Consider the following 25,099-nt stretch of genomic DNA (forward strand, 5'->3'; position numbering starts at 1 on the left):
AACTATATACTTGGTAAAAATGGCAGAAAGGCTTTTGTTCTCCTATATGCAGATGTTAATCACCAACAGAACAGTGGTCAGCTCACTTACTGCCCCCTGAGTCATAATCAAGCTCCCTAAACCACTACTCTGTTTCTTAGCTTTACAACCCCCAGAGACTGCGACCTTAGGAAACTAAATCCCCTCCAAGCTTGGCAAGTAGGCATTAAAAAAAAAGGACATGCTGCCTAGTTTATTTTTCATTTGAAAGCATCTCAGCTTAAACCTATATGCAGATCAGGAATCTAGTTTCCAGCAAACCATGGTCAACTGTTCAATAACCCAATTTCAAACCATAGGCTTGTTTAACTAACCAGTGATTTTTATAGCTTTAAATATCACCCCTTCATACTATGCATTAAGTGCTAAAATGGTAACGTAACTGGATTTTTTCCCTGCTTTGAAATGATTTTAATTTATGTTTAAAGCGCAACAATGCCAAGAGCAGCAAAAGAAATGTGTTGTTTATTTAAGAGACAACTGCCGGAGAAAAGTCGCATTTATCGGAACCTAATTGTCAGTCTCTCTGGCCTTTTTTCTGGATTGCTGCCAAGGCGTTTCTCTTCGCAGGTGGGCATCTTCTCCCAGTCAACAGTGGCGAACTCCATGACAGATCGCCTCATGGCCCTCACAAGTACAGCATGTTCTGGGTTTTCATACGGAATCCTTCCGAAGGCAAAAAGCAGGGAAAAAAAGAAAGTAAATGACCAGATTCCCCCCCCTTCTTTTGCAACGAGAAAACTAAAGTTTAAATGTGAATGGATTTGACACTAATATGGCACCCAATGCATAGTAAATATTTTTTATGGTTTCTTTTGTACCACTTAGTCAAGAAGTAAAGCCAGGTCAGGGGAAACAGAATGAAGAACAGAAGCAATATTTATCTGCAGCCCACCCCCACTTAACAAGACTCTGCTGCCATGCCCCACACTTTCCGCTCAACTCCGTTGTTTCCCTACTGCTTATCTGTGTGGGTGGAGGAATGGCTTACAGGTGGGGCTGAGGTACATGTGAGAATCCATTCCAATGCTCATGTACAGTGGTGCCTCGCTTAACGAATGCCCTGCTTAATGAAATTTCCGCTTAACGAAAGGATTTTTCGAGTGGAGCTTGCCTTGCTAGACGAATGCGTTTTACAAAAAATTAGTCTAGCGAATCGCGGTTTCCCATAGGAATGCATTGAAATTCAATTAATGCGTTCCTATGGGCAAAAAAATAATTCAATGCATTCCTATGGGATTCGCTACACTAATTTTTCGCTATAAGAAAAGACCCGTGGAACGAATTAATTTCGTCTAGCGAGGCACCACTGTACTCTCAGAATGAATGGATGTGCGGTTTTACAGGGGTGGGAGAGATAACCACCCACATCTGCCTTTTCACACACAGAAAAACGTTTATGGATGGAAGGAATCTTGTGCGGAGCCTGATTGTGAATGAGGAGTAAATGTTATCTACAGCCCCCACTCTTCCAACCTCTGCTTAGTCGATGACACAAAGTGGGGAGGGGAGGGAGATGAGACTGCAGCAATGCCTCCTTTCCCCTGCTGATCAGCAGGAGGGGATGCTGCAGTTTGCATAAAATTAGAAAGCAGGCTACAAGCAACCATTTGTCCACTTCTGATCTAGAGAGAGAAATAAACAGCATTTTCTTGGAGAGTGTTGCATATTGACCAGAGAATGTTAAATAATAATGCATTTGAGATGTGCTTATTCTACAAGGCCTGTTGGGAAAGGGATGTTTTTTATTACTGACCACAATTCCCTTTTTCATTAGCAGATTATGTACACCTTCTCCATGCACAGTAGCCGGTTATTACGCACATGGGGACAATGTGAATGGGGTTGCGGCACTCATCTCGCATTATTGGCCGAGGGAGCCGGCGTACAGCTTCCAGGTCATGTTGGGAGCATGACAAAGCCGCTTCTGGCAAACCAGAGCAGCACACGGAAACACCGTTTAAGTTCCCGCTGTAGCGGTAGCTATTTATCTACTTGCACTTTGACGTGCCTTCGAACTGCTAGGTTGGCAGGAGCTGGGACTGAGCGACGGGAGTTCACCCCGTTGCGGGGATTCGAACTGCCGACCTTCTGATCGGCAAGCCCTAGGCTCAGTGGTTTAACTCACAGTGCCACCCGCGTTTATTAGGGCAAAATAAATCTTTAGTTTTTAAGTTGCCATTAGACTGGGAGCTTCATATCTAAATATTAATGGATTAGAAATAAAGGAAAGGCAGATCTTGCTTACTTAACCAGGTGATTTCCAAAATCGCAACCTAAAACAAAGATTGGAAAAAGTTATTCAAGTCTGCATACCCCTTGACATGCATAATACTGAACAGCTATAGGCAACTCTAAATTCCATTAGATTCAAATGGCAAGTTTGGTAAATTAGCAATTTGGCCTAAACGGTTCACTGAGTGAGATAGTTCTTTCTAGTTACTCGCTAGTTAACTTGTGATTGATTTCTCCCTGTGGACAAAATTATATTTGCTTCCTGTCATCACCTGCTTCAACTACACATAACTAAGAAAAAGGGAGCAGCAGATAGAGGTTTCTAAATATTTTTGTGCACAGATTAGGAATTTCCAATGGCTGTGGCAGTAGTCACTGGAAAACAGTGGGAAAGACTTGCCATAAGACTTGAAATGGGAAATCTATGACTTGTGGGCGAAATTTTGCCTGCCTGCCCCACACATGACAACACATGTCCATCAAGCTGGTGCTTGGGGAGTTCAGTTCTGCTTGGTTTGGGATGTGCATGAGAGGTTGCTCACCCACCTAATCCCTTCAGGAAGCAGGATTGAACCTTCCCACCAGCTGATATATGTAGAGTTCAATCCTGCTTGCTCATTTGCTCCTGATGTGACAAACATTGACTGCCAAAGGGGTGGGGTGGGGGAGTATCTGACCCACCAGGTGAAAAAGCTGCCCTATAAATGAGAAGGAAAGCAGCTACAGTGGGACCTCGACTTATGAATTTAATCCGTTTCGAATGAACACTCGTAGGTCGAGCTTCCCATAGGAAAAGCGGTTTCCCATAGGAATGCATTGGAAACGGAAAAAATCGTAAGTCGAGGAAACCACATCTAAAAACTCGTAAGTCGAGGAAGCCACATCTAGCAGCGAATGGGTTTTCTGTTCGGATGTCGGAAAAATCGTAAGCGTGCGGCCACTTTTTCCGCTCGTAACTCAAAAACGTCAGATGTCGAATAGCTCGTAAGTTGAGGTCCCACTGTATATGTATGGAACACATGCCAAGCCCTTTTTATTTTCAAGCTTTAAAATCTTAAAAACCAATCTGGAAAAGGGAAGAATGGCTGAATTATACAGTAAATACCCTGAGTAATTTGCCGACATTTTTTCTTCTAAAAGATAACAGCTTTTACTGAGAAGTCTAGAATGACAATGAGTGTAAATCACAGCAAGCCCTCAAAGAATCCCAAGTACAATGCTAAAAAGTGAGGCTATTATACAAGTTTATAAAAATTATGAAAGTCATTTAATGTAAGGAGGCAATGGTTGTTCATCTGCATTATTATTATTATTTTCTAAATCACACTTAAATACCTGGAGGCAATCTCATCACTTTGGTTGGTGTTAGGCAAAATGATGGCTTAGGCAAAAACGGTTCATCAATTTTCTTCCCAAATCCTATAGAATGAAGCACGAGGGACCTGTCATGGTCATATATATGAACAGCTGATACTCTTTCTCTTGGAGTTACTTCTGTAACATAGGAATAGATGGCATTATCTGGAGCTCAACCAGCTGCTGACATGCTATATTTATTTATTCTTTAGATGGGTGACAGCCTAGCACTAAGGGGTGTTGCGACTTGTGTGATTGACAGTCAGTAGTAGCTTAATGCTAGAGAGGCAGGCTTCTGGTCACAGTCAAGAGAGCTCTTTTAGGTGCACCCATGGGTTACCTCTACTCCCTGTGGGGCTTTTTGACATTCCCCACCCCCACCCCCGAGCTACAGTCACCCCGATATATTCCAAACTGCTTTTGAAACTGCCCTATGTCGCTTACAATTGATTTGGTTATGGGAATTTAGAGGACCTCCTACTGCTAGTATGTGAAAGGCATTACAGTCATACCTCGGTTTAAGTATGCTCCGGTTTGAGTACTTTCAGTTTAAGTACTCCGCGGACCCATCTGGAACGGATTAATCCACTTTCCATTACTTTAAATGGGAAAGTTGGCTTCAGGTTAAGTACGCTTCAGGTTAAGTGCAGACCTCCGGAACCAATTGTGTACTTAAACTGAGGTACCACTGTAAATAATAGGCTCCATAGTCCACCTTGAATAGGCCAGTTTTAGTAAGCATTACACAGGGCTTGTTCCACGAAATTAATTAATTAACTTTGCAAATTAATTTAGCAATACCGGCTGCTTGTGTTTTCAGCACTGCTTTGTGAATGGCCGCTATGCTTACTTTACAAACATTTAAATACTTGGTCTGTAATGCTTGGTCTGTACTTTTTGCATTTCGCTGCCTTCTGACCTCACTGTTTATGTCCACACACAACTGCATCCATCAACAGAGGATAATAAATCCTTCATGCAACAGATGCATCGGATAAAAATGTATGCAATAATAATAATAATAATAATAATAATAATAATAATAATAATAATAATAATAATAAATGTCCCCTGCTCATCTGACTGGGTTGCCCCGCCACCATGGGTGGATTCCAAATATGTAACAACAAAATAAAACATTAAAGATTAAAAATCTTCCCAATACAGGGCTACTTCAGATGTCTTCTAAAGGTTGTATAGTTACATATCTCCTTGACATCTGATGGAAGAGCAAATAATAATAGTAAATCTATGTGTCTTTAAGGAGCAATGAAATGTTGTTGCTTGTGTGGCAATAGACCAGTCATCCCCAAACTTTGGCCCTCCAGATGTTTTGGACTACAATTCCCATCTTCCCTGACCATTGGTCCTGTTAGCTTGGGATCATGGGAGTTGTAGGCCAAAACATCTGGAGGGCCGCAGTTTGGGGGTGCCTGCAATAGACGAACAAAGACAACTCCTCTGGAAACTGAAATAAATAAGCTGTTACAATTGCACTTAGCCAGGCTATAGATGCACATTCATTTCCATGTAGGGTTCTTAAAAGTAGGGCCAAATAATTCTATTAAAGATGAATGATGTCTTGCAATGTATCTACCCAATACTAAAAAGTATTGTAAGTCATCTTACAAAATTAATGGCTGCTGAGTAAGGGCAGCCACAAATATAACAGCATTAAGTGATTATCCTTCATGTCTATTAAGAAAAGAGGGGAGGGGGAAAACAGTTTCTACCTTTTCTGTCAAACAATATTACTGAAGGAATGTGGTATATTACATACAGATGGTATCTGCGATCATGAGACATGGGGTTATTAAACAGGTCTGCAGGAGTTGAAACAAAGAGAACAATGGTCAAAATGACTGAGCAAAGACTTGGCAACCTCCTCCATATTTCAGTAGATACTATACAGACATAATCAACCAGTTTGTATTCAGAATGCTCCTCCTTCCTGAACGTTGTGGCCCATTGTGAGGTGCATGAAAAAAGATCTGTAACAAATGCCTTTTTTGCCACTTGTTGTGAGTTTCTGAAGTTCTTGTTTGTTCTTTATGATTAACCAGGAAGATTCAGATACTCTGATCAAGTTTCCCATCATGTATTGCACCGATGTATCTCGCCCTCCCAGTGCTAACACAGACAGATAAGCCCCAGCAAACCCCAAACATATCTAGCAGACAGAGATGGTAACTGTAAAAGAATTTCCACTTCTCCATTCCTGGCTGAGAGATGTTGTGACTGGTCCGGCCACTCACAAGAGTCCTCATCAGACTTCGGTGAACGCAAAAAGGCATTCAGAAAAATCAAACTGCTCCAATTTTAGTGTGTGTGACAGCTGAGCTGTGACTAAGGCACCACCCCATTTTGTCTGTCTAGATCAGCACAACACATTTAATTTAGTTCCTATTTATATATATATAAACCCAACGTGATTCGCTGGTACAGTACATCATAGTTGACGGTCATTCTTTGGTGGGGAAATAGGAACCTTTCTTTTTTACAGTGAGTGTACAATGGGAACCAGCATTAGTTGGTTCCAGAATTCTTTGTCTTCAACATGTTAAAAAAAAAAAGGATTCTGGACGGCCCAATCCAAATCTTCTGTATTTACACAGTTGCACAAAAAGCAGATTACAAAAATAACCAGTATCCTGGCCAAAGGGGCAAATCGCATCTTTTATGCAGATTGCTGGTTATCATGCCATTAGAAAAAGTGACTAGCAGGAATTAGGTGTCTGGGGTTGTATCAAAATCATCGGTCTTGTGTCTGAAATGCTTCAGAATTCAATGCAGGTAAGTCATCTGCAGTCTCCATACCCTAAACTCATTACATAACTATCTTAGGTGATTCTCTATTGCTGCATTGCACAGCAATGGCTTTCTCAGTATAAAAGAAATGCTGATAAGTGTGTAATACCAGCAGAATACTGCAGGCCGTGACATTTCCCTGGTATAGATTTACTTTAAAGCACAAGAAATGGCCACCGTCTCTCTCTAAGCACCCAATGGTCTTTGCTTTCAGCCTACTCGGATTAAAGAGCTTTCCATCTGTTCAATATATGATTTCTACTCCAGTGGGGAGTTTCCCTTTGATAAAGTGTAGGATCATGGAGATGAAACTAATAAATAGAGTTGGGGAGATAACACAACCCTGTTTACCACCTGATCCCACACTGAATGGTGCACTTTGAGAGTCATTATTATCTGCGATTGTTGCTGTCATATTATCATGGAGGAGACAAAGGATGTTCACAAATTTATCTGGGCAGCCAATTTTCAAAAGGACAGTCCATGGGACATTATGATTTACATTGTCAAAGGCCTTAGTTGGGTCCTTAAATGCCATATACAGGGGCTGGTTTTGCTCTCTGCATTTTTCTTGAAGCTGTTGAGCAGCGAAAATCATGTCCACTGTCCCCAGAAGGTCGAAAACCATTTTCGGATTCAGAAAGGTTAGCCTCTGATATTGTTAGGAGACAGTTGGCTAAGATCCTTGCAAGAATTTTGCCACCTGCAGCTAATAAAGAGATGCCTTGATAGTTTCTACCATCCATTCTACCACCTTTTAAAAAAGATATATACAGGTGTATATATACACCTGTACTCATTAATAATCTCACAGCTCTATTTTGGGCCAGCTGGACTTTCCAGGCTATTTTTAAAGGCAGCATCGCAAATAACACAGTACAGTTATCTAAGCAGAAGATTATCAGAGCTTAGATAACTGCTGCAAGCTTATCTCTACCCAGATAGGGTCATAATTGGTATAGCCAATGAAACAGAAATAACACACACTCTGCCTCTGAGGCTAACCTGTGTTGGATCACGGAGTATCCTCAAATGACAAACTTAGAAGAAGTGCAACACCATTCAAAACAGGTTGAAGATTATTTAATTACGGAGACAAATCACCCACAAAGTAAATGCTAGCAAAGTCCTTTTCCTGGCCACATGGGGAGGACTAGAGGGAAGGAGGAAGGGTGAAAGTACAAGATTTTGCTGAAGCTTGTTTCTACTCACACACATTGCGCTAAACCATGTTTTTATATTAATTGTGAACCAGCTCATTATGCTACTCCATTTTTCTCATGGCAGAGGGGGGAAAGCTTTAAAACACTGATGGAGAAGCAACTCAGTAGTGAGGCACATTAGTGCCTTGTGCTTTGGGAATACACTTTCAATGTATCTGTGATTTCTTTTAATAATGACAAAATCTGGATAAAAAAAACAATCTATCTTTTTTTCTGGTCATATCCTGAAAAATCTCGTTCCTCTATTTTTGTGAATTCTTTCCTCACTCAAAAATAAATCATGTTAATCGATTGCATGCAAAGAACCACAAGATGGCAGCAGTAGAAAGAACACTACTTTTATGGCTATGAAGTAGAGATTTAATCATCTCTGTAGAAATAATCTAATCACTTTGAATGGTGTACAGAGCCTAAAACCTCTGTATGCAAGAATATTAGAAGACCTTTATACAAATCTATGGAGTAACTACAGTTGAAATGCTGTCTAAAATGTTGGTCGCTGCACCTTGAAAAAGGAGGTTATAGAACTGGAAAAAGGGGACAGTCAAAATAATCAATGGGGCAAGTCCTCTTTGAGGAAAGTTTACAACATTGGAGGCTTTTTCATTCAGGAGAAAAGCAAGTAAGAAATGGACATGGTAGAGGCGTGCATAATTTGGAGAAATTATACAACCTGCCCCCTCTCATAATACCAGACAAGAGGAAGTACTTCACTCAGCATATTGTTGAACCATGGATTTTTTACCGGTGTGCGAGCTGCCAACTTGGATGCCTTTAAAACATGGGTAGGCAAACTAAGGCCCAGGGACCGAATTCGGCCCTATCGCCTTCTGAATCCAGCCCCCCGGACGGTCCGGGAATCAGCGTGTTTTTACATGAGTAGAATGTGCCCTTTTATTTAAAATGCATCTCTGGGTTATTTGTGGGGCATAGGAATTCGTTCATTTTTTCCCTTCCAAAATATAGACCGGCCCCCCACAAGGTCTGAGGACAGTGGACCGGCCCCCTGCTGAAAATTTGCTGACCCCTGATTTAAAAAGTATCAGAGGCAACGTGCCTCTGAATGCCATTTGCCAAGGACAATGAGAAAGGGGGTGCTGTTGTGCTCATCTCCTGCTAGTGGGCTTCTCAAAGGCATCAAGTTGGCCACTGTGAGAATAGAAAGCCGGAATAGAAAGGTCTTTGGCAGAGGGCCAAAAAATCCCCCCCAAAAGTTGATATTGTTGCCGTTAAGAACACAAGGAGAAATGTGACTGGGCCATTAAAGAACAATTGACCGTTCAGATGCTGTCCTCCCCCCCCCCCCCCGCAGATATGTGTTAGTTAGCAGAAGACAAAAGCAGAGATGAGAGGGGGAGGTTGCCAGGGTAACCGTGGGACACGATGTCACCACAGGAAGAGCGGGTGTCCTTTTGCAACAGGCTTTTGGAGCAGGGGTTTCTGGGAAGAAGGAGCAGGAAGTGGACAGAACGCCATGTGGGAACTGAAGGAGAGCATCCAACTCTTGGGATATAATTGCAGGGAGCTCTCCCTCCATAAAACTCAGGCGTAAACACGTGTCAATAAACTGTATTTCTAAGATATCACAGCATCATTTCCCCCAAGGAAACAAACCCTGGTTAAGTGCCAAGACCCCTGGAATCCCTTGGCAGAGATTGGGGTGGCCTGTAACAATATTAAATACCTATTAATTACTTTACCGAGGCATCAAATTAGTTCCTGCTTTTTAAAAGTTCTGAAAGCCCTGGTATGATCTATGAGCGCATTCCTGAGAAAGATTGCTTACACTTTCACTTTCAACAGGTTAACAGTTTATAATCCTGCTTCCCTGAAGGCGATTTCAATGCGGCAAACGCTTAGTGGCGCCAGCACCGTCTTGTTTATCTTAATATGAAGTTTCAGAGTCTCAAGCATTTTCATCTACCCCTTGCTCTTGTCAGTACCGTAAAATAAAGAAATAAAACAAATGCAGACACTAGTTAAAACTGATACTGGCATGTTTAATTAGAGAATCTTATTTGCTCAGCAAATAGCATTTCCAAAAAAGGCTAATATATCTTACTCAATCATTCTCAAAACTATCTGTTTTCTACTAAATGTATAAGTGGGTCCTGTCAATGCTGTGCTGCATGGAGAGAAAGAGAGAGAGAAAGAAAGGTAAATGATTACTTAAGGTGTGTAGATGTTGCATTCCTTGAAGCTCTTTCACGGTTTTCTCCAGGTGTTTCAGGTGATTGTTGTGAAGCATCAGGATTCGCAACACATGAATATGTTTCAGAGCACCTAAAACGACAACAATTATTAACAATAAAATAATGCCTTCCTTGTGCTTTTTTTTTTGCTTCTTCAATTTGTTACGTCTCCTTATCTTGCCCAGTGACTTACAACCAAAAACCAAATGAACAAAAAACAAAAACCCCACATGGATACATTTGAACCAAAATACATTAAACATTAAAAAAACATCCAACCCACTTCTAAAAGGTCACAGGTAGTTAAACGGCTGAAAGCCTGGTTATAGAGGAAAGTTTTTGAATGGAGCCTAAAGATATCTAAGGCAAGCCTCCTTCTGATATCTTTAGATATCTGAAGGCCCATACTCACGTTGCCTGTCTGGACCTCTCATGGAAGAGGCACATGAAGATGGGGTGAATTCATACACAGTAAATTCATATGGGGAGAGGCAATCCTTGAGGTATTGTGGTCCTGAGCTGTTCAAGACTTTATAGGTCAATACCAACAATTTGAGTTGGGCCTGGAAGCTAATGAGCAGCCAGTGCAGTCAAGCTAGGATTGGTGTTGTCAAACCATCTTGTCCCAGTGAGAAACCTGGTCACTGAATTCTGCACTAGCTGAAGTTTCTGAACCATCTTCAGAGACAGTCCCACATGTAACACATTGCAATAATCTAACCTAGAGGCTATCAGAGCATAGACAACAGAAGTTCAGCTATCACTGTCCAGATAAAGGCACAGCCAGGCCACCAATTGAATCTGATGGACGGCACTCCACACCAGAAAAATGCCCAGGCACTGTACTCGCTCCTTCAGAGGGAGTGTAACCCCATCAACCTCCCAGCCATCAGACCTAGGGAGCCACCAACTAATAGTACCTCAGTTTATCTGAACTGAGCTTCAGTTTATTGACTATCATCTAATTCTTTACTGAGGCAAGACAATCGTTCCCAAACTTTGGCCCTCCAGATGTTTTGGACTACAATTCCCATCTTCCCCAACCACTGGCCCTGTTAGCTAGGGATCATGGGAGTTGTAGGCCAAAACATCTGGAGGGCCGCAGTTTGGGGATGCCTGGTCTAGCACATCCACTGCCTCACCTGCAGATGTAAAGGAGAAGCAGAGCTGTGTGTCATTAGCATATTGCCGACAACATACTCCAAAACGCTGGATGACCTCACTCAGTGATTTCATGTAGATGTTAAGCAGCATGAGGGATAAAATCAAGCTCTGAGAAACCCCACACTGAAGGCTCCATGGAGCCAAAGAACCTCCCCGAAGCAGCACCCTCTGGAAACACCCTTTGCCAAATGTTGCCACCCACCTCCAACTCAGACAGCTGCTCCAGAAGGACACCATGGTCAATGGTATCAAAAGCTGCTGAGAGGTCAAGGAGAATTAAACAGGGACACACTTCCTCTCTCTCCTGACAAAGGTCATCATGCAGGCTTACCAAAGCGGTTTCTGTGCCCAAACCAGGGCTAAACCCTGATTGAAATTGATCTAGAAAATCAGTTTCCTCCAAGAGCACCTGGATCTGTTCCACAGCCACTCACCCAAGAACCTTATCCAAGAAGGGGATATTGGCAACTGGCTGGTAATTATTTAGGCTTTCTGAATTCCAAAAACTAGAAAATAAGAGAGAAGCAGGGAAAGTGCACTTAAGGGAAATAACTTGCTTATCAATCACAGCTTTGATTTCATTGATTGCTTAATTGGCTAAAAACAGACAGTCAAGAGCAGCCAGGTTGGGTCATTTCACAGAAATTGCTTAGAAGGATACTTGCACATTTTGCTTCATAACTTTCATATACTCATAAAATCATAGAGTTGGAAGGGACCCCAAGCCCTCTTTCTAGGACTAGAGACTTACTCTCTCTTTTTTCTATTTTCATGAAACACCACTCATCTTATTTCCAGGACATTCTTACAGTCTTTTCCAAACAAATTTACCACATCTACGCTCACAGGAATCACTCCCGGTTCAAAAGAGATTATGTTAACGCCATACCTGATATATCTCGGATTTCATTATTGTTGAGGTACAGTTCTGTCAAGCAGCAGTTATGCTTCAACACAGTTAGATTCTGAATCTGAATTGTGAAAATTAGAACAATAGGTTCATGTGATTTTATTGGTGAAGAACTATACCTTATATGCTATCTTTGTGGGTTTAAATAGTCCTGTGAAATTTCCAATATAACGGATTAAAAACATAACAGGCTCCAAAATGAACAGTATAGAAATATTCTTTTCCTCTATATTAAGCATCTACCTATGTTTTTGCATGTCATATGATTGCCATACTGTTGAAATTAGTGAACGTAACTAAGTTAGGTCCATTAATTTCAGTAGGTCTGCCCTTAGTAAAACTTCACTAAATGCCACCCAGTGTGCTGAAACCTCAGCCATTTTACCCTCTTCATCCTTTGCCCTGAAGTGGCACAAACCACATACAGTTGGAAAAGGAGAGCTTCAGCAAAGGATATATAGTCTGCTAATACAGATTCTCAGAAAATACAGAGTTTTAGAGCATTAAACAAGGATCAGGTGGAACGCACATTTTATGTACTAAATTTCTATCGTACCATTCCTCCCAAAGAAGTCTGGGGCACCGTCAACAATGGCTCAGTTTTCACAAACTGTGGAAGTGAGAAGCTGGTCCCAGCACATGGGCTGAAGGGACAAGATGCAACAAGCTTGCTGAACTTAGCCATGCTCAGTGGCCTGTGAACCACCTTGAATTGCATTGTGGAAGTGGATAGATGTAATAAAATGTTTGCGTGTGTGAGTGAGAGCGCTCATAGACTTTCTGTATTCAAATAATAATAATAATAATAATAATAATAATAATAATAATAATAATTTATTTCCCGCCCATCTGGCTGGGTTTCCCCAGCCACTCTGGGCGGCTTCCAACAGAAAAATGAAATAAAATAATCTATTAAACATTAAAAGCCTCCCTAAACAGGGCTGCCTTCAGATGTCTTCTAAAAATCTGGTAGCTGTTATTCTCTTTGACATGTGACAGGAGGGCATTCCACAGGGCGGGCGCCACCACCGAGAAGGCCCTCTGCCTGGTTCCCTGCAACTTGGCTTCTTGCAACGAGGGAACTGCCAGAAGGCCCTCGGTACTGGACCTCAGTGTCCAGGCAGAACGATGGGGCTGGAGACGCTCCTTCAGGTATACTGGACCGAGGCCATTTAGGGCTTTAAAGGTAAGCACCAACACTTTGAACTGTGCTCGTACTGGGAGCCAATGTAGATCTTTCAAGACCGGTGTTATGTGGTCTCGGCAGCCACTCCCAGTCAGCAGTCTAGCTGCCGCATTCTGGATTAGTTGTAGTTTCCGGGTCACCTTCAAAAGTAGGCCTACGTAGAGCGCATTGCAGTAGTCCAAGCGGGAGATAACTATAAATGTGGTGTTCTTACCTTTCCCCATCTAACAGTGTCACTCTTTTGCTTTAATATAATATCCCTCTCTTACACCCTTTCTCCACCTCGCAAGTCTTTCTGCATCCTATATTTCACGTTTAGGTTATCTTTCCCCTCCCCTTCCGCACTCCCCGGTACTTTATGTCTATTCCTCCACCAGCAACAACTCACAAGACTGCCACTCTCTCAGCCTTTCAACTTTCCACAGGTATGGGAAACAAGCAACAGGTAATTGGAATTAACCCAGGGGGTGCACAAGCAAGCAAGGATAGAGGTGGTCGTACATTGTACAGGCCTGAGCTGTACAAAGAAGCTGTCTGCTTGCTAGCATACTGAAAGATGCAAAACATTGTAGTAACGGCAGCTTTTCAACATGGTTGACATTATATGGCATGTGATTACTCTTAGCCCAAGGCGATAAACTGTATGTTCTCCCAAATTATATGGAATATTACAGTATCTTTTCCTAGTCTTAGGAATGTATGTATTTACAGTCATAAGTGAGCAGCCAGTGACAGAACCTGTGGCTATTGTGTGACTTTCAAAAAGCCTTCCGCCAGCCTATGTATTCTTCTTGATTAATTGTTATAACATGTATTCATGTTTCGATAAATGTTTCTGCTTTTAAACTTGAATATATTCTGGCCTGAGAGTCCAAGGAGTGCACCTGCCCCACTATAGAGGCTGCCTAAATGCACTCAATGCTCAGCCTCAAACTGGGGCACCAAATAGCTCTGAACTGGAAAGGATGGTGTTTGTGGCTCACCAGGGGTTGGGAGCAAATGGCTCCGGGAAAGTTCCCAAGGGCAAATTGTCCCTGCCTCAGCAATACAGAAGCAGAGGAAGCCACTGAAAGTATCTGACAAATGTCAGATCATTTGTCTCCAGAGTTCAGTATTGTTTGCACTTACCAGCAATTTCACACGGGAGTTTTTCCATCCCTTAGAGCCCTTTCTCCCAACCATATGGTGATACTTGTACAGTGGTACCTTGGTTCTCAAATGCCTTGGAACTCAAACAACTTGGAATTCAAACACTGCAAACCTGGAAGTAAGTGTTCTGGTTTGCGGACTTTTTTCGGAAGCCGAACGTGCTCCGTTTTGAGCGTTATGCTTCCGATTTGAGTACCACACTTCCGTTTTAAGTGCTACGCTGACGTCTGTCTGTTTTTGCTGTCTGTTCCTTTTGCATTTTTGTTTCTGTGGCTCTTTTTGTTTTGTTTTTATGACTGTGGGGAACCCAGTTCAGCTACTGACTGATTGATTGTGTGACTGCAGTACTGTACATTGTTTATTGCTTTCATTTTATGGATCAATGGTCTCGTTAGATAGTAAAATTCATGTTAAATTGCTGTTTTAGGGGTTGTTTTTAAAAGTCTGGAACGGATTAATCCATTTTGCGTTACTTTCTATGGGAAAGCGCACCTTGGTTTTGGAACGCTTTGGTTTTGGAACGGACTTCTGGAACGGGTTAAGTTTGAGAACAAAGGTACCGCTGTACTAGTACTAAGCACACAGCCAAAATTTGATTCCAATGCGGCAGTTAGGCATATGTTTAAATCTCCTTTCTTGAAATGAATGGGACCTAAGAATTTTAGCTTTGGACCCAGTCTATAAATTCAGCAAATTCTAAGCTTTCTTTTTTTAAAAAAAAATGCTACCAAAAAATCCCTTATTACTATTTTTTGCCCAAAATAAAGTTACAAGTGTTAAAAATAATATAAACTTTATATTTATTACCTTATTATTATTTAGCCACAAATGGCTTAATATCCGGAACTGTGATAAATCAGGGATTTCTTTTAACCCTCTGAAACAAAAGTTATATAACTTCAGTTGTTAATACCCACTTTAATACACTATTATGCATCAGAAATAAGCACTGAAGCAGTTATGTAATTACATCAGTAACAGCTGCTTTTTGATTCAATGTGCTCACAAACTGTTGGCAGTAAGCAATCCTCTTTTGTCAGAAAAGCATATGCAGTACTGCTTATGAAGTAATATATGGAAATTCATTTGCACCCAGTGGTCGCTGAGCATCTCTAGTAGTAAATAAATGACTTTTGTTACGTACCAACAGTTCTCAGTCTCTTCAATTTTACCTCATATTTGGTGAGGAAAGCAAGTATCAGTGGTTAACTTCAGATGAACATATATCAGCTTGGTTAGTAGCTTTGGAACAAGTCAGGATATAATATCATAGTTTAATATTCTGCCTTCTTCTGAAGCTAATAATCTGGGTTGTTTTGCTTGTTTTGGATGAAACAAAAACCACAGTTAATTAGAGACGTAACAGTCTGAGTGATCACACTGCAAAGCAACTGAGTGCATGGGGGAAATGTCCATTCATAAATGAACATTAGCACTCTTCAGGTGTGAGGTGAGCAGCAAGGCTCCACTCCTTCCCTCATATGTTGCCATCACAATTACCACCACAGTAAGTTAGAGGGGCCTCTTTTGAAGCAGGGAGCTTCCTGTACTCATAAAATCCCAGCTTCCTCCACCCATGACTGCTGTTGGTGAAAACAAAAGAAGCTGAGATCTTCCATGTACCTCAGATCTTCCATGTCACATTTGGCCCTAAGTGGTTATCTAAAAAGAAAAAAAAATATCCATATGTTGCAGCCATTTCTCAGTGTTCTTTCCATTTGTCATGATCAAAGTGTATTAAAGACGGGGGACAGCTATGAACCATTTGGGGTGAGGAAATAGCTGGAGATGTATGGCTTCCCACATACCAGGAACTAGAACAGGCATCCCCAAACTCGGCCCTCCAGATGTTTTGGACTACAATTCCCATCTTCCTCGACCACTGGTCCTGTTAGCTAGGGATCATGGGAATTGTAGGCCAAAACATCTGGAGGGCCGCAGTTTGGGGATGCCTGGCTTAAAGGATGCTTGACAAAACTTGACCTACCTGGGCAAAATTCTCAGTCCCATTACAGTATGCTTTTATTTATAAAAAGCTGGAGCTCTGCACAATGCACACACAACAATCACTTTTCCTTATTGACTTCTATCCACATGCAAGTTATTTCTCTCTCCAAAAGTTTAAACTTATTTTTAATTGGCTTCATCCCCCCCCCCCCCCGACCCCATATCTCCAGGCCTACCCTTTTGATGAACAGACTGCAGCCCTCAAACCACTTACTCTAGAGAAATTCTACTGAAATAAATAGAACATATCTGGAGAAACTCATCTGAGGATCGCACCCAAAGGCATTACATTTCTTCCAAGGAGGGTTTAATTCCAATATATTTTTTTAACCTGCCCCTTTATGCAGGTCTTTCTAGTCTTTGCATGCCCTTTGGGCCTCCAACATTCTTTTCCAATTTACAACTAAACTAATCAATTTCCTCAAGATGACAGCTTTCTCAGAAGCAGAATTTCCTGTGCTTCATTTACAGTACTGGAGGATTTTTAATGCACAGACTTAAATATTTATTAGCTTTTTATAGCGGCCCCGCTCCAATCAACACAACACAAGTCAGCCAGTTTAGAAGTAATGTTGCAAACTATGGTTTGGGAGGTGTGGAAACGACCATGCTGTTGGGTTTTTTGCTCCTTTCTTCCCCTTATATGGGCAGATACAATGAATTGCTTCCTGCTTAGCATATACCTAAACTGCAAAGCAGAAGCAAATCATGGTGAGCCATTATGATTTGGAGGGAAACTACAAATCAGTTTGCTGGTTTGCATGTGCAAACTCTGGCCTAGATTCAACATTCTCTGACTGCTAGTGCAACCCCTACTGTGTTATGGTAAGGACGTTAATAAAGCCTGCACATTATGCTGGCTTCCTGCAACTTCTCTTGTGCAAACCGTTCTGCTAGCACAATTAGTACATCACTGAGGGATTTCTGATATTTAACCTTTTATAAGATGAGCCCTGGTACACGGGTGGCACTATGGTGTAAACCACTGAGCCTTGGGCTTGCCAATCAGAAGGTCGACGGTTCAAATCCCCGCGATGGGTGAGCTCCCATTGCTCAGTCCCAGCTCCTGCCAACCTAGCAGTTCGAAAGCACATCAAAGTGCAAGTAGATAAATAGGTACCGCTCCGGCGGGAAGGTAAACGGTGTTTCCATGCACTGCTCTGGTTTCACCAGAAGCAGCTTAGTCATGCTGGCCACATCACCCGGAAAAACTGTCTGTGGGCAAATGTCGGCTCCCTCGGCCAATAAAGCAAGATGAGTGCCACAACCCCAGAGTTGATTGCGACTGGACTTAACTGTTAGGGGTCCTTTACCTTTACCTTTAAGATGAGCCCTAGGGAATGTACTGGCCTCGCAAAATAAAGATTAAAGAATGAAATGGTAACTTATTGGTCCTGGACAGCGGTGGAACTTCCTGCTCCGCCACTGGGGGCGGAGAGCAGGCGCACTGCCCCCAGTGACGTGCATGCATTCTGAGGGCGGGGCGCGCCGTGTGCAATGATGGCATGTTTTGGGGTGGGGTGCGCAGTGCGCAGTGACGTGGCGTGCGTTTTGGGGCTGGGTGCGCAGCGCACAGGGGCGGGGCGTGTGTTTTGGGAGTGGGGGAGGCAGCAGCAACGGCGCCCCTGGGATCGTGTCGCTCGGGGTCTTCCTACGCCCCTGTGGTCCTGGAAACAAACTATTTTATTTTCACAGAACCAAAAAGAATTTTTCTGTTTTCTATTGCTTAAAGATTAATCAGTCTTAAAATGATTCTTTTCAGCTGAGCCTAACAGAACAGTGCCTTAAATCAGCAAAAAGAAGGAAGAAAAACAATGATATACTTACTTTTCACCAAGATACAAATCGGTGACTTCGATATTTTTCTTATAGCCGCATATTTTCAACTGTTTTCTTAAAGCCTGGAAACAAATTGTGTGTCAGAAACAATGCTCATAATCAAACAAAATATATTATTATATATAAAAGGAGAAATTGAATCCACAGGATCTCTTTCTCACCTATTTTTAAACAGAAGGAGGAAAAAAATACCTACAGCTATTACATTCCAGTTTTTATCCTCCTTACTTCTTTTCACTTCAGTACGTGCCTTACCACATATTTGTGGGGAAGACAGCACTGACTGCCTTGGGGCAACACTGGCTCCTGTAAGATAGAGGAAGAAACGTAGATATGAGGATTGCTATATAGCTCTCAGCTATTAATTCTTTGTTTTTCGTGATTAGTCAGTCTAGAGTCATGGGAATTTGGAAGGGAAGAACAGATTCACTCCTACAAATCATATATTCAAAGCATAGCTATGAGAGTATGGGGGCGGGGAGCCTTGTTCTACTGGAGTTAATAAACTCGTGGCTGAACATGAGTTTAGGGCCAGTTCATATGATATCATCCTTAATTGGCTGGACGTTTTCTGCCAAAGTTTCTTATCAGACCAGGCTGATGCAAGCATCAGCGTTAGGATTCCTTGATGTGCTGAACTGCAGCTGGCAGGCAATTCAGACTACCAATCTTGCATCAACAGATCAAAACAAAACAAAAGCAAGCAACACAGACATTTAAGACACAGATGTAATCTGCAGTGCTAGCCCACCCATCAGGCAAGGTGCGGTGGCTGCCTTGGGTGGCAGGATCCACAGGGACATCAGATCTGGCCTCTAAGGAAGGCATTGCCTGCTGTTGCCACAGGGGCAAACCAACACGGCTACCTACCTGTAACTAGATCTGTGAGGTGAGTGAGCCTGAGAGACTTCAGAGAAGTGTGGCTAGCCCAAGGTCACCCAGCAGCTGCATGTGGAGGAGCGGGGACACAAACCCGGTTCACCAGATTACGAGTCCACCGCTCTTAACCACTACACCACACTGCCTCAAGATGCAGGAAGAAGCTGCTTTACCCTCAGTTGGACCACCCACCCACCTACCTTAGCAGCCTCTGCGCTGATGCCCAGTGGCTCCCCAGTCTTTCTCAAAGACCTCTCTCCCAGGCTGGACGCAGGGTTCATAATCTCCCCCTTCACCAGAACAACCAACCTTCCCCTGAATGCTTCATTCACAAAGGAGGAGAAGCAGAATCCTGCTTGACTGCCTCTAACTGACATTCTGTCTCAACCTTCCTTAAAGACATGGCGACAAGCGGCGACAGCCTTCCACACTGGCCTCATTCAAACTGTCACGCCTGAAACTCGCTTCCACCTCCTTTCCTTTCACTTTCCTCTGGCGTGTTTGCATCAGGGCAGCAGGCGGGTGTGCTCTTCACCTTGCGACCACACTTGCCAGCTGGCCTTATAGTTGCTCACTCAGGGGCTAGCCTCTCCACCTGGCTACCCCAGACTGGTGGAGATGAGGAGCAGCCTGGCATTTATGGTGAACTCACAAATCCTTGCCCACGGACATCGCGGTCTGTAGTGGATGAAGGAATGGAGATACATGCGGAATTAGAAAAAGGGCGCATTTGTAACTGGGGTTATCTTTTCAAGTGGTCTGTTGGTGGTGTCCCTTCCCACACACAAAGCTTCTCTGCACGGGGACAGACAAGTGCTTGGAGTCACTCACCTGCTGCCACTCTAGGCTCTTGCCGCAGCTTGAAACAGCCACCATTTTGGAACTGCGCTTCCCAATCAACTATCCCAGCAAAGCCAGCCACTAAGAGGCAGGGGAAAGGGAACAGCAATCATGGAGAGCTTGTGATGGGCTGAGGGAGGGAAGGGTGTTGTTGTTTTGTGGCTGGAATATCAATAGCTCCGACTGTCTTTCCTTCAGGGTGCTGAGCCAACCGTTGAAAAGCAAGTTCTAGTTGTCATATTCTTGGTCATGTGTTTTTTTGTGTGTGTCCTCTGCATCAGATTTATTATTCACTGAATTTATATCTTGCCTTTCCCCACCAGAGGAGTCCAGAGCAGCAAACAGATACAAAATAAACAAAAACTAAAACAAAGAAAAAACACTCTAGAATAGTTAAACAGTTCTAAAAACAATTACAAATAAAAACAATTGCATTTCTACACACCTGCCTCAGTTCTCCATCCAGGCAGGCCAGAAGTATGATCAGAGTTCAAGGGCACTCAAGCAGGGTATGAGGAAGGGCTGGTGAAAAATGTGGCCTGGGGAGAATCCCAAGGGACAAATAAGGTGGTATGGGGAAGGTGGCATGGACTGAATTACTTACGTGCTTGTATCTCCTTGACCACATTCACACCATACATTTAAAGCACTATGATACCACTTTAAGCAATCATGGCTTTCCCCAAAGGATTCTGGGAGCTGTAGTTTGTTGAGGGTGCTGAGAGTTATTCACCTCAGAGAGTTACAATTCCCAGCATTCCCTGTGAAGAAGAGGGATTGCTTATTAGGCCACTCTGGGAGTAATAGCTCTGGGAGTGGGATGGGGGTCTCCTAACAACTCTCAGCACCCTTAATAAACCACAGCTCACAGAGTTCTTTGGGGGAAGCCATGTTTGCCATGGGAAGCGTGTGGCGCTGTGGTCTAAACCACTGAGCCTAGGGCTTGCCGATCAAAAGGTCAGCGGTTCGAATCCCCATGATGGGGTGAGCTCCCGTTGCTCGGTCCCAGCTCCTGCCAACCTAGCAGTTCGGAAGCATGCCAAAAAGTGCAAGTAAATAAATAGGTGGGAAGGTAAACAGCATTTCCGTGTGCTGCTCTGGTGTCGGTGTTCCGTTGTGCCAGAAGCAGCTTAGTCATGCTGGCCACAAGACCCAGAAAAACTGTCTGCGGAGCAGACAAACGCTGGCTCCCTCGGCCTGTAAAGCGAGATGAGCACCGCAACCCCAGAGTTGTTCGTGACTGGACTTAATTGTCAGGGGTCCCTTTACCTTTACCTTATGGTTGCTTAAAGTGGTAACAATACTTTAAATGTACGGTGGTATGAATGTAGCCCTTGTCTGTACCTCTGTGAAATGAAAGATCAATGGAGCTAAAAATAGTGTCGTAGAAATTTAGTTTTCATGGGGATTTAGTATCCGTGGGGCCTCTGTTTTATCAGCATAGTTTTCTTTTAAGTATATAAACCATAGCACTTTTATCAGTGTATCATCTTTCTTTGTTTTTTTTAGTTACTAAAACTACATTAGGTAATTGGAGTGACATGGTTGTCCCATATACCAAGGAAGAACATATGTGACTTTGAAGCACAACTACACATAAAAACAGGGTATAGGTCTCACACATGAAGGAAAAAAATATATTTAGACTAAAATGTGCCAAAACTCTCACTTTAGAACTCTATGGGGAAAGATCAAATGATAAAAGAAAAGAATAGAAATAACGTTTTCATTTCTTATAGGAAAATTACGTCACCACTAACATTTCCAACAGCAGGATTAATCACTGAACAGCAGACTTCTAAATAGGGAAGATGCTTGCTTTAGGCCTCTGGGAGCAGATGCCTTAGGCTTTGACTTTGAAGACTTTTTTGACGACATTAAGATGCTTGCTGAAACTTGGGTGCGTAGTGAATGTGTTTCTATTTTCAGCCTGGATCACTGCTTAGCTAGTCACACTAAAGACTAGCTCACCTTATAGCTCATCAAAACTAATATCATTTTGGCCCTTCATCTTTGAAACCACTTGTACACGTTATAGGGATAGGGTCTACTTTATTTTGTATAATAGCTAACTTGCTCAGATTCAGATATTACACTTTCATTATATATGAAATAGCAGACGGAGCAACATTCAGAACAGAGGCATAGCGTGGGTTGCCATTCTGGTGCTCTAGGCAGTGGCCTAGTCCGCCTTTATGGACACACCGGCCCTGCACATATGATCAACTTCTGAAGGAGCCATCAATGGCCTGAGAGAAATTTTGAGGCTGCCCATCCCTAACCTTCCCTATGGCTACTTAAGAAAACTGTATGTGCCTTGAGGAAATGCAGAAGAAGGAAGGGAGCTCAGGCAAGGGAGGGCATCATGCCACCTCCTGAAGCAATGTCAGCATAGTACCCTCAGGCCTGAGACTGACTCTGCTCACTCTGGCTAGTCATGGGATCTTCTGGATAGGAAGGAGTAATAGCAGGGCTTCCTGTTCCAACTGAGCCTTGCAACAAGGTTTTCCTGAGCTCTGGGATGTTCCTGTATCCTCCAGTCCTGATGACTGGCTTTCTTCTGCCTCCTGCTTTGTCTTTTGGTCCTGATTTGCTTATCAGTCCTGATTTCTGGCTTGTCTCTCAGACCTATATCTTAATTTTGTTCTCAGGCCACTGGGCCTGAGTAATTGCTTGACCCACAACTCCTGGTTCCTGACTCACCTTCTGGAATCCTGCTGAATGTGTGTTCTTGATGTTTTGCCACTTTCATATCACTTATGACTCTCAGTACCTCAAGGCAATATAATAATTTAACTTCCCCTCCTGCTCCCAACAGAAAAATAATGCCACCCAGTTTCATCAAACTTGAAAACTGGCATAAAGCACCCCTTCTCTGTCAACAGCTCAACATAAGTGGTTATTACATATTCTTTGCATTTGAGACCTTATTCTCGCTAACCCTTGTTGGGAAACAGAAAATGCCAGGTTAAGCACATTCCTCTTTAGCATTTCACTGTGAATCTGTTTCATGAGCTGGTTCACAAAAAATTCCTAGTCCCTAAGCAGAGCTAAGTTAATAAGCAAGCATGGGCATACCCAGGAACAAATCTAGGGGGGCGGGCAAGCCATGGTCGTCCAGGTTGTGACATTTCAGCACGGAAAAGGCGAATGAAACCAACATTTTATTATATATAATTATAGCAGTGTTTTATTACGGTAGTTATATGGTAGTTATTACAATTATTTGCTTGAATTTTTTAAAATTTCTATTCTAATTACATGTCTTATACTAGTATCATTTTTCTTGGGTTTGAAGAAGATATTGAGGTTTGTTTGGTGCGGCCTTTTTACGTACCTGGACTAAACAAACCGGCAGTTGTGTGGTATAGTAATGCATATACAGTCCTGCCACCATGTACACTGGTTAAAGCAGACTACTGTGCTACACAAACTCTTCACCCGGGAACAAAACTGAATTCAATAACCACATCTTTTAAAGATGTAGGAAAATTAAGGAGTACTCTCACTGGAAGAGAGTATGGTAGGGTGCCCCTCTTTCCCTCAGAAAATGTTGAAGATTATGGTGTTAAGCGACCCTCAAGCTACATCTGCTCCTGGTGGTCATCTAGTCCCTCCCCCTGTAATGCAAGAACATGCACCTATCCCATATGGGGATTGGGCCTGCAAAAATTTGGCTTTATCAGCACTACTATTTTGCCAACCAATAATATGCAGCTTGCCCAAACGGGGATTGAACCTGCATCATAGGGGTTATCAGCACTATTATCCTGTCAACCCAGGAATAGTACCTCAAAGTTTGGATGGGACCCTGGGGGTCATCTAGTCCAACCCCCTGTACCGCACTAATATGCAGCTTTCTCATATGGTGAAAGAGCAATTGCCAAAACAAATCTGATAAAAGGGCCCCGAGGCTATGCACAAAGAGGGGGTAGGGTAGGGTAGGATTAGGGTAATTTAGCTGCTGGCTACAAACTCAGGAATAGTACCTCAAAGTTTGGATGGGACCCTGGGGGTCATCTAGTCCAACCCCCTGTACCGCACTAATATGCAGCTTTCTCATATGGTGAAAGAGCAATTGCCAAAACAAATCTGATAAAAGGGGCCCGAGGCTATGCACAAAGAGGGGGTAGGGTAGGGTAGGATTAGGGTAATTTAGCTGCTGGCTACAAACTGCCAAGCCCTTAAGCAGCAGTTCAGCCCAACACAGGACTGCATGGCGATCAGGGAACAAAGAAACTAGGATTAGAGTGATTTAGCTGCTGGCTAGAAAGGGAGTTAGAGGGAACCTTTACGATGCAAAAACCAACAGAGGTGACCCAGCAATCCTTCCCTGTCCCAGGGAATGGTCCACACTGAGGATGAACACTGCAATTCCGCTCTCCGCTGCCGGCTGTTTTTTTTTTTTGCTGCGTGGGAGCTTCCCCCCCTTTTTTGTTTCTCTAGGGAGGGGCAGCTGCACCCCCCTGCCCCACGCTGGGTACACCCATGTAAGCAAGACTGATGCCCAAGAGATTTTGTGGCATGAAGCGATTTCAGCCAATTGGTCTGGCAGTTGAGCTTTACTTCAGTGCTGTCAACAAGACAGCATTTCTGAGAGAAGCTTAGGAGATGCAGGGCAGGCTGTGGGGCACACATCGCTTTGTTCTCTAACACGTTGCTGATGCTCCCTGGTGCCCCCTCTCCAAATCTGATGCCTGAGGCAGGTACCTCACTCTACCCAGTGGTAGGGCTGGGCCTGTTTATGGTTCTGTATTTATCAGGAAACAAAAATTCCATAAGAAAATTCATATTTGAATGCTTGATCAAGTAAATTACTGTGATGCACTGTGTGGGAAGCTTCAGCTAATACAGATGATAGAGGCCATCTTCTCTAGGAACCTAGGCTTATAGGATCCTGGAAGACTGGCTGCCAGTATGCAGCTAGGTGAAATTCAAGGTGCAGAAGATGACCTATAAAGTCCTGTGCAGCACTTGGGACTTAAATATTGAGGAGCATTTCCTCTGAATTAACCCACACATGTGTTAAGATTGCCAGGAGAGCCAGACATCTTGGAGAGTGAAGTCAAATGGGCCTTAGAAAGCACTGCTAATAACAAGGCCAGTGGAAGTGATGATATTCCAGCTGAACTATTTAAAATTTTAAAAGATGATGCTGTTAAGGTGCTACACCCAATATGCCAGCAAGTTTGGAAAACTCAGCAATGGCCAGAGGATTGGAGAAGATCAGTCTACATCCCAATTCCAAAGAAGGGCAGTGCCAAAGAATGCT

At 43.0% G+C, this 25,099-nt stretch overlaps 1 protein-coding gene across 1 annotated transcript; it reads right to left on the reverse strand.

Annotated features, from left to right (window-relative positions):
* Window positions 1–475: 475 nt before the first annotated feature.
* Window positions 476–19,268, reverse strand: LRRC72 (leucine rich repeat containing 72). The gene is made up of 9 exons (XM_088654155.1): window positions 19,161–19,268; window positions 18,097–18,170; window positions 15,070–15,139; window positions 11,907–11,988; window positions 9,831–9,944; window positions 5,364–5,453; window positions 3,610–3,768; window positions 2,288–2,315; window positions 476–705 (listed from the first exon to the last, which is right to left on the reverse strand). The coding sequence occupies exons 1-9, from the start codon at window positions 19,266–19,268 to the stop codon at window positions 540–542; spliced, it is 891 nt and encodes a 296-aa protein (XP_088510281.1). The 3' UTR covers window positions 476–539.
* Window positions 19,269–25,099: the final 5,831 nt, after the last annotated feature.

Source organism: Zootoca vivipara, chromosome 11 (assembly GCF_965207765.1).
Source record: "Zootoca vivipara chromosome 11, rZooViv2.hap1.1, whole genome shotgun sequence".
Taxonomy (NCBI): domain Eukaryota; kingdom Metazoa; phylum Chordata; class Lepidosauria; order Squamata; family Lacertidae; genus Zootoca; species Zootoca vivipara.

Excerpts from the sequence above, each read along its gene's own strand:
- LRRC72 (XM_088654155.1), bottom strand. The coding sequence starts at position 19,268 with ATGAACCCTGCGTCCAGCCTGGGAGAGAGGTCTTTGAGAAAGACTGGG. Across the intron at positions 18,171-19,160 it reads GGTGGGTGGTCCAACTGAGG|GCTTTAAGAAAACAGTTGAA; the intron begins GTAAAGCAGCTT and ends ATTTGTTTCCAG. Across the intron at positions 9,945-11,906 it reads TGAAATCCGAGATATATCAG|GTGCTCTGAAACATATTCAT; the intron begins GTATGGCGTTAA and ends TTGTCGTTTTAG.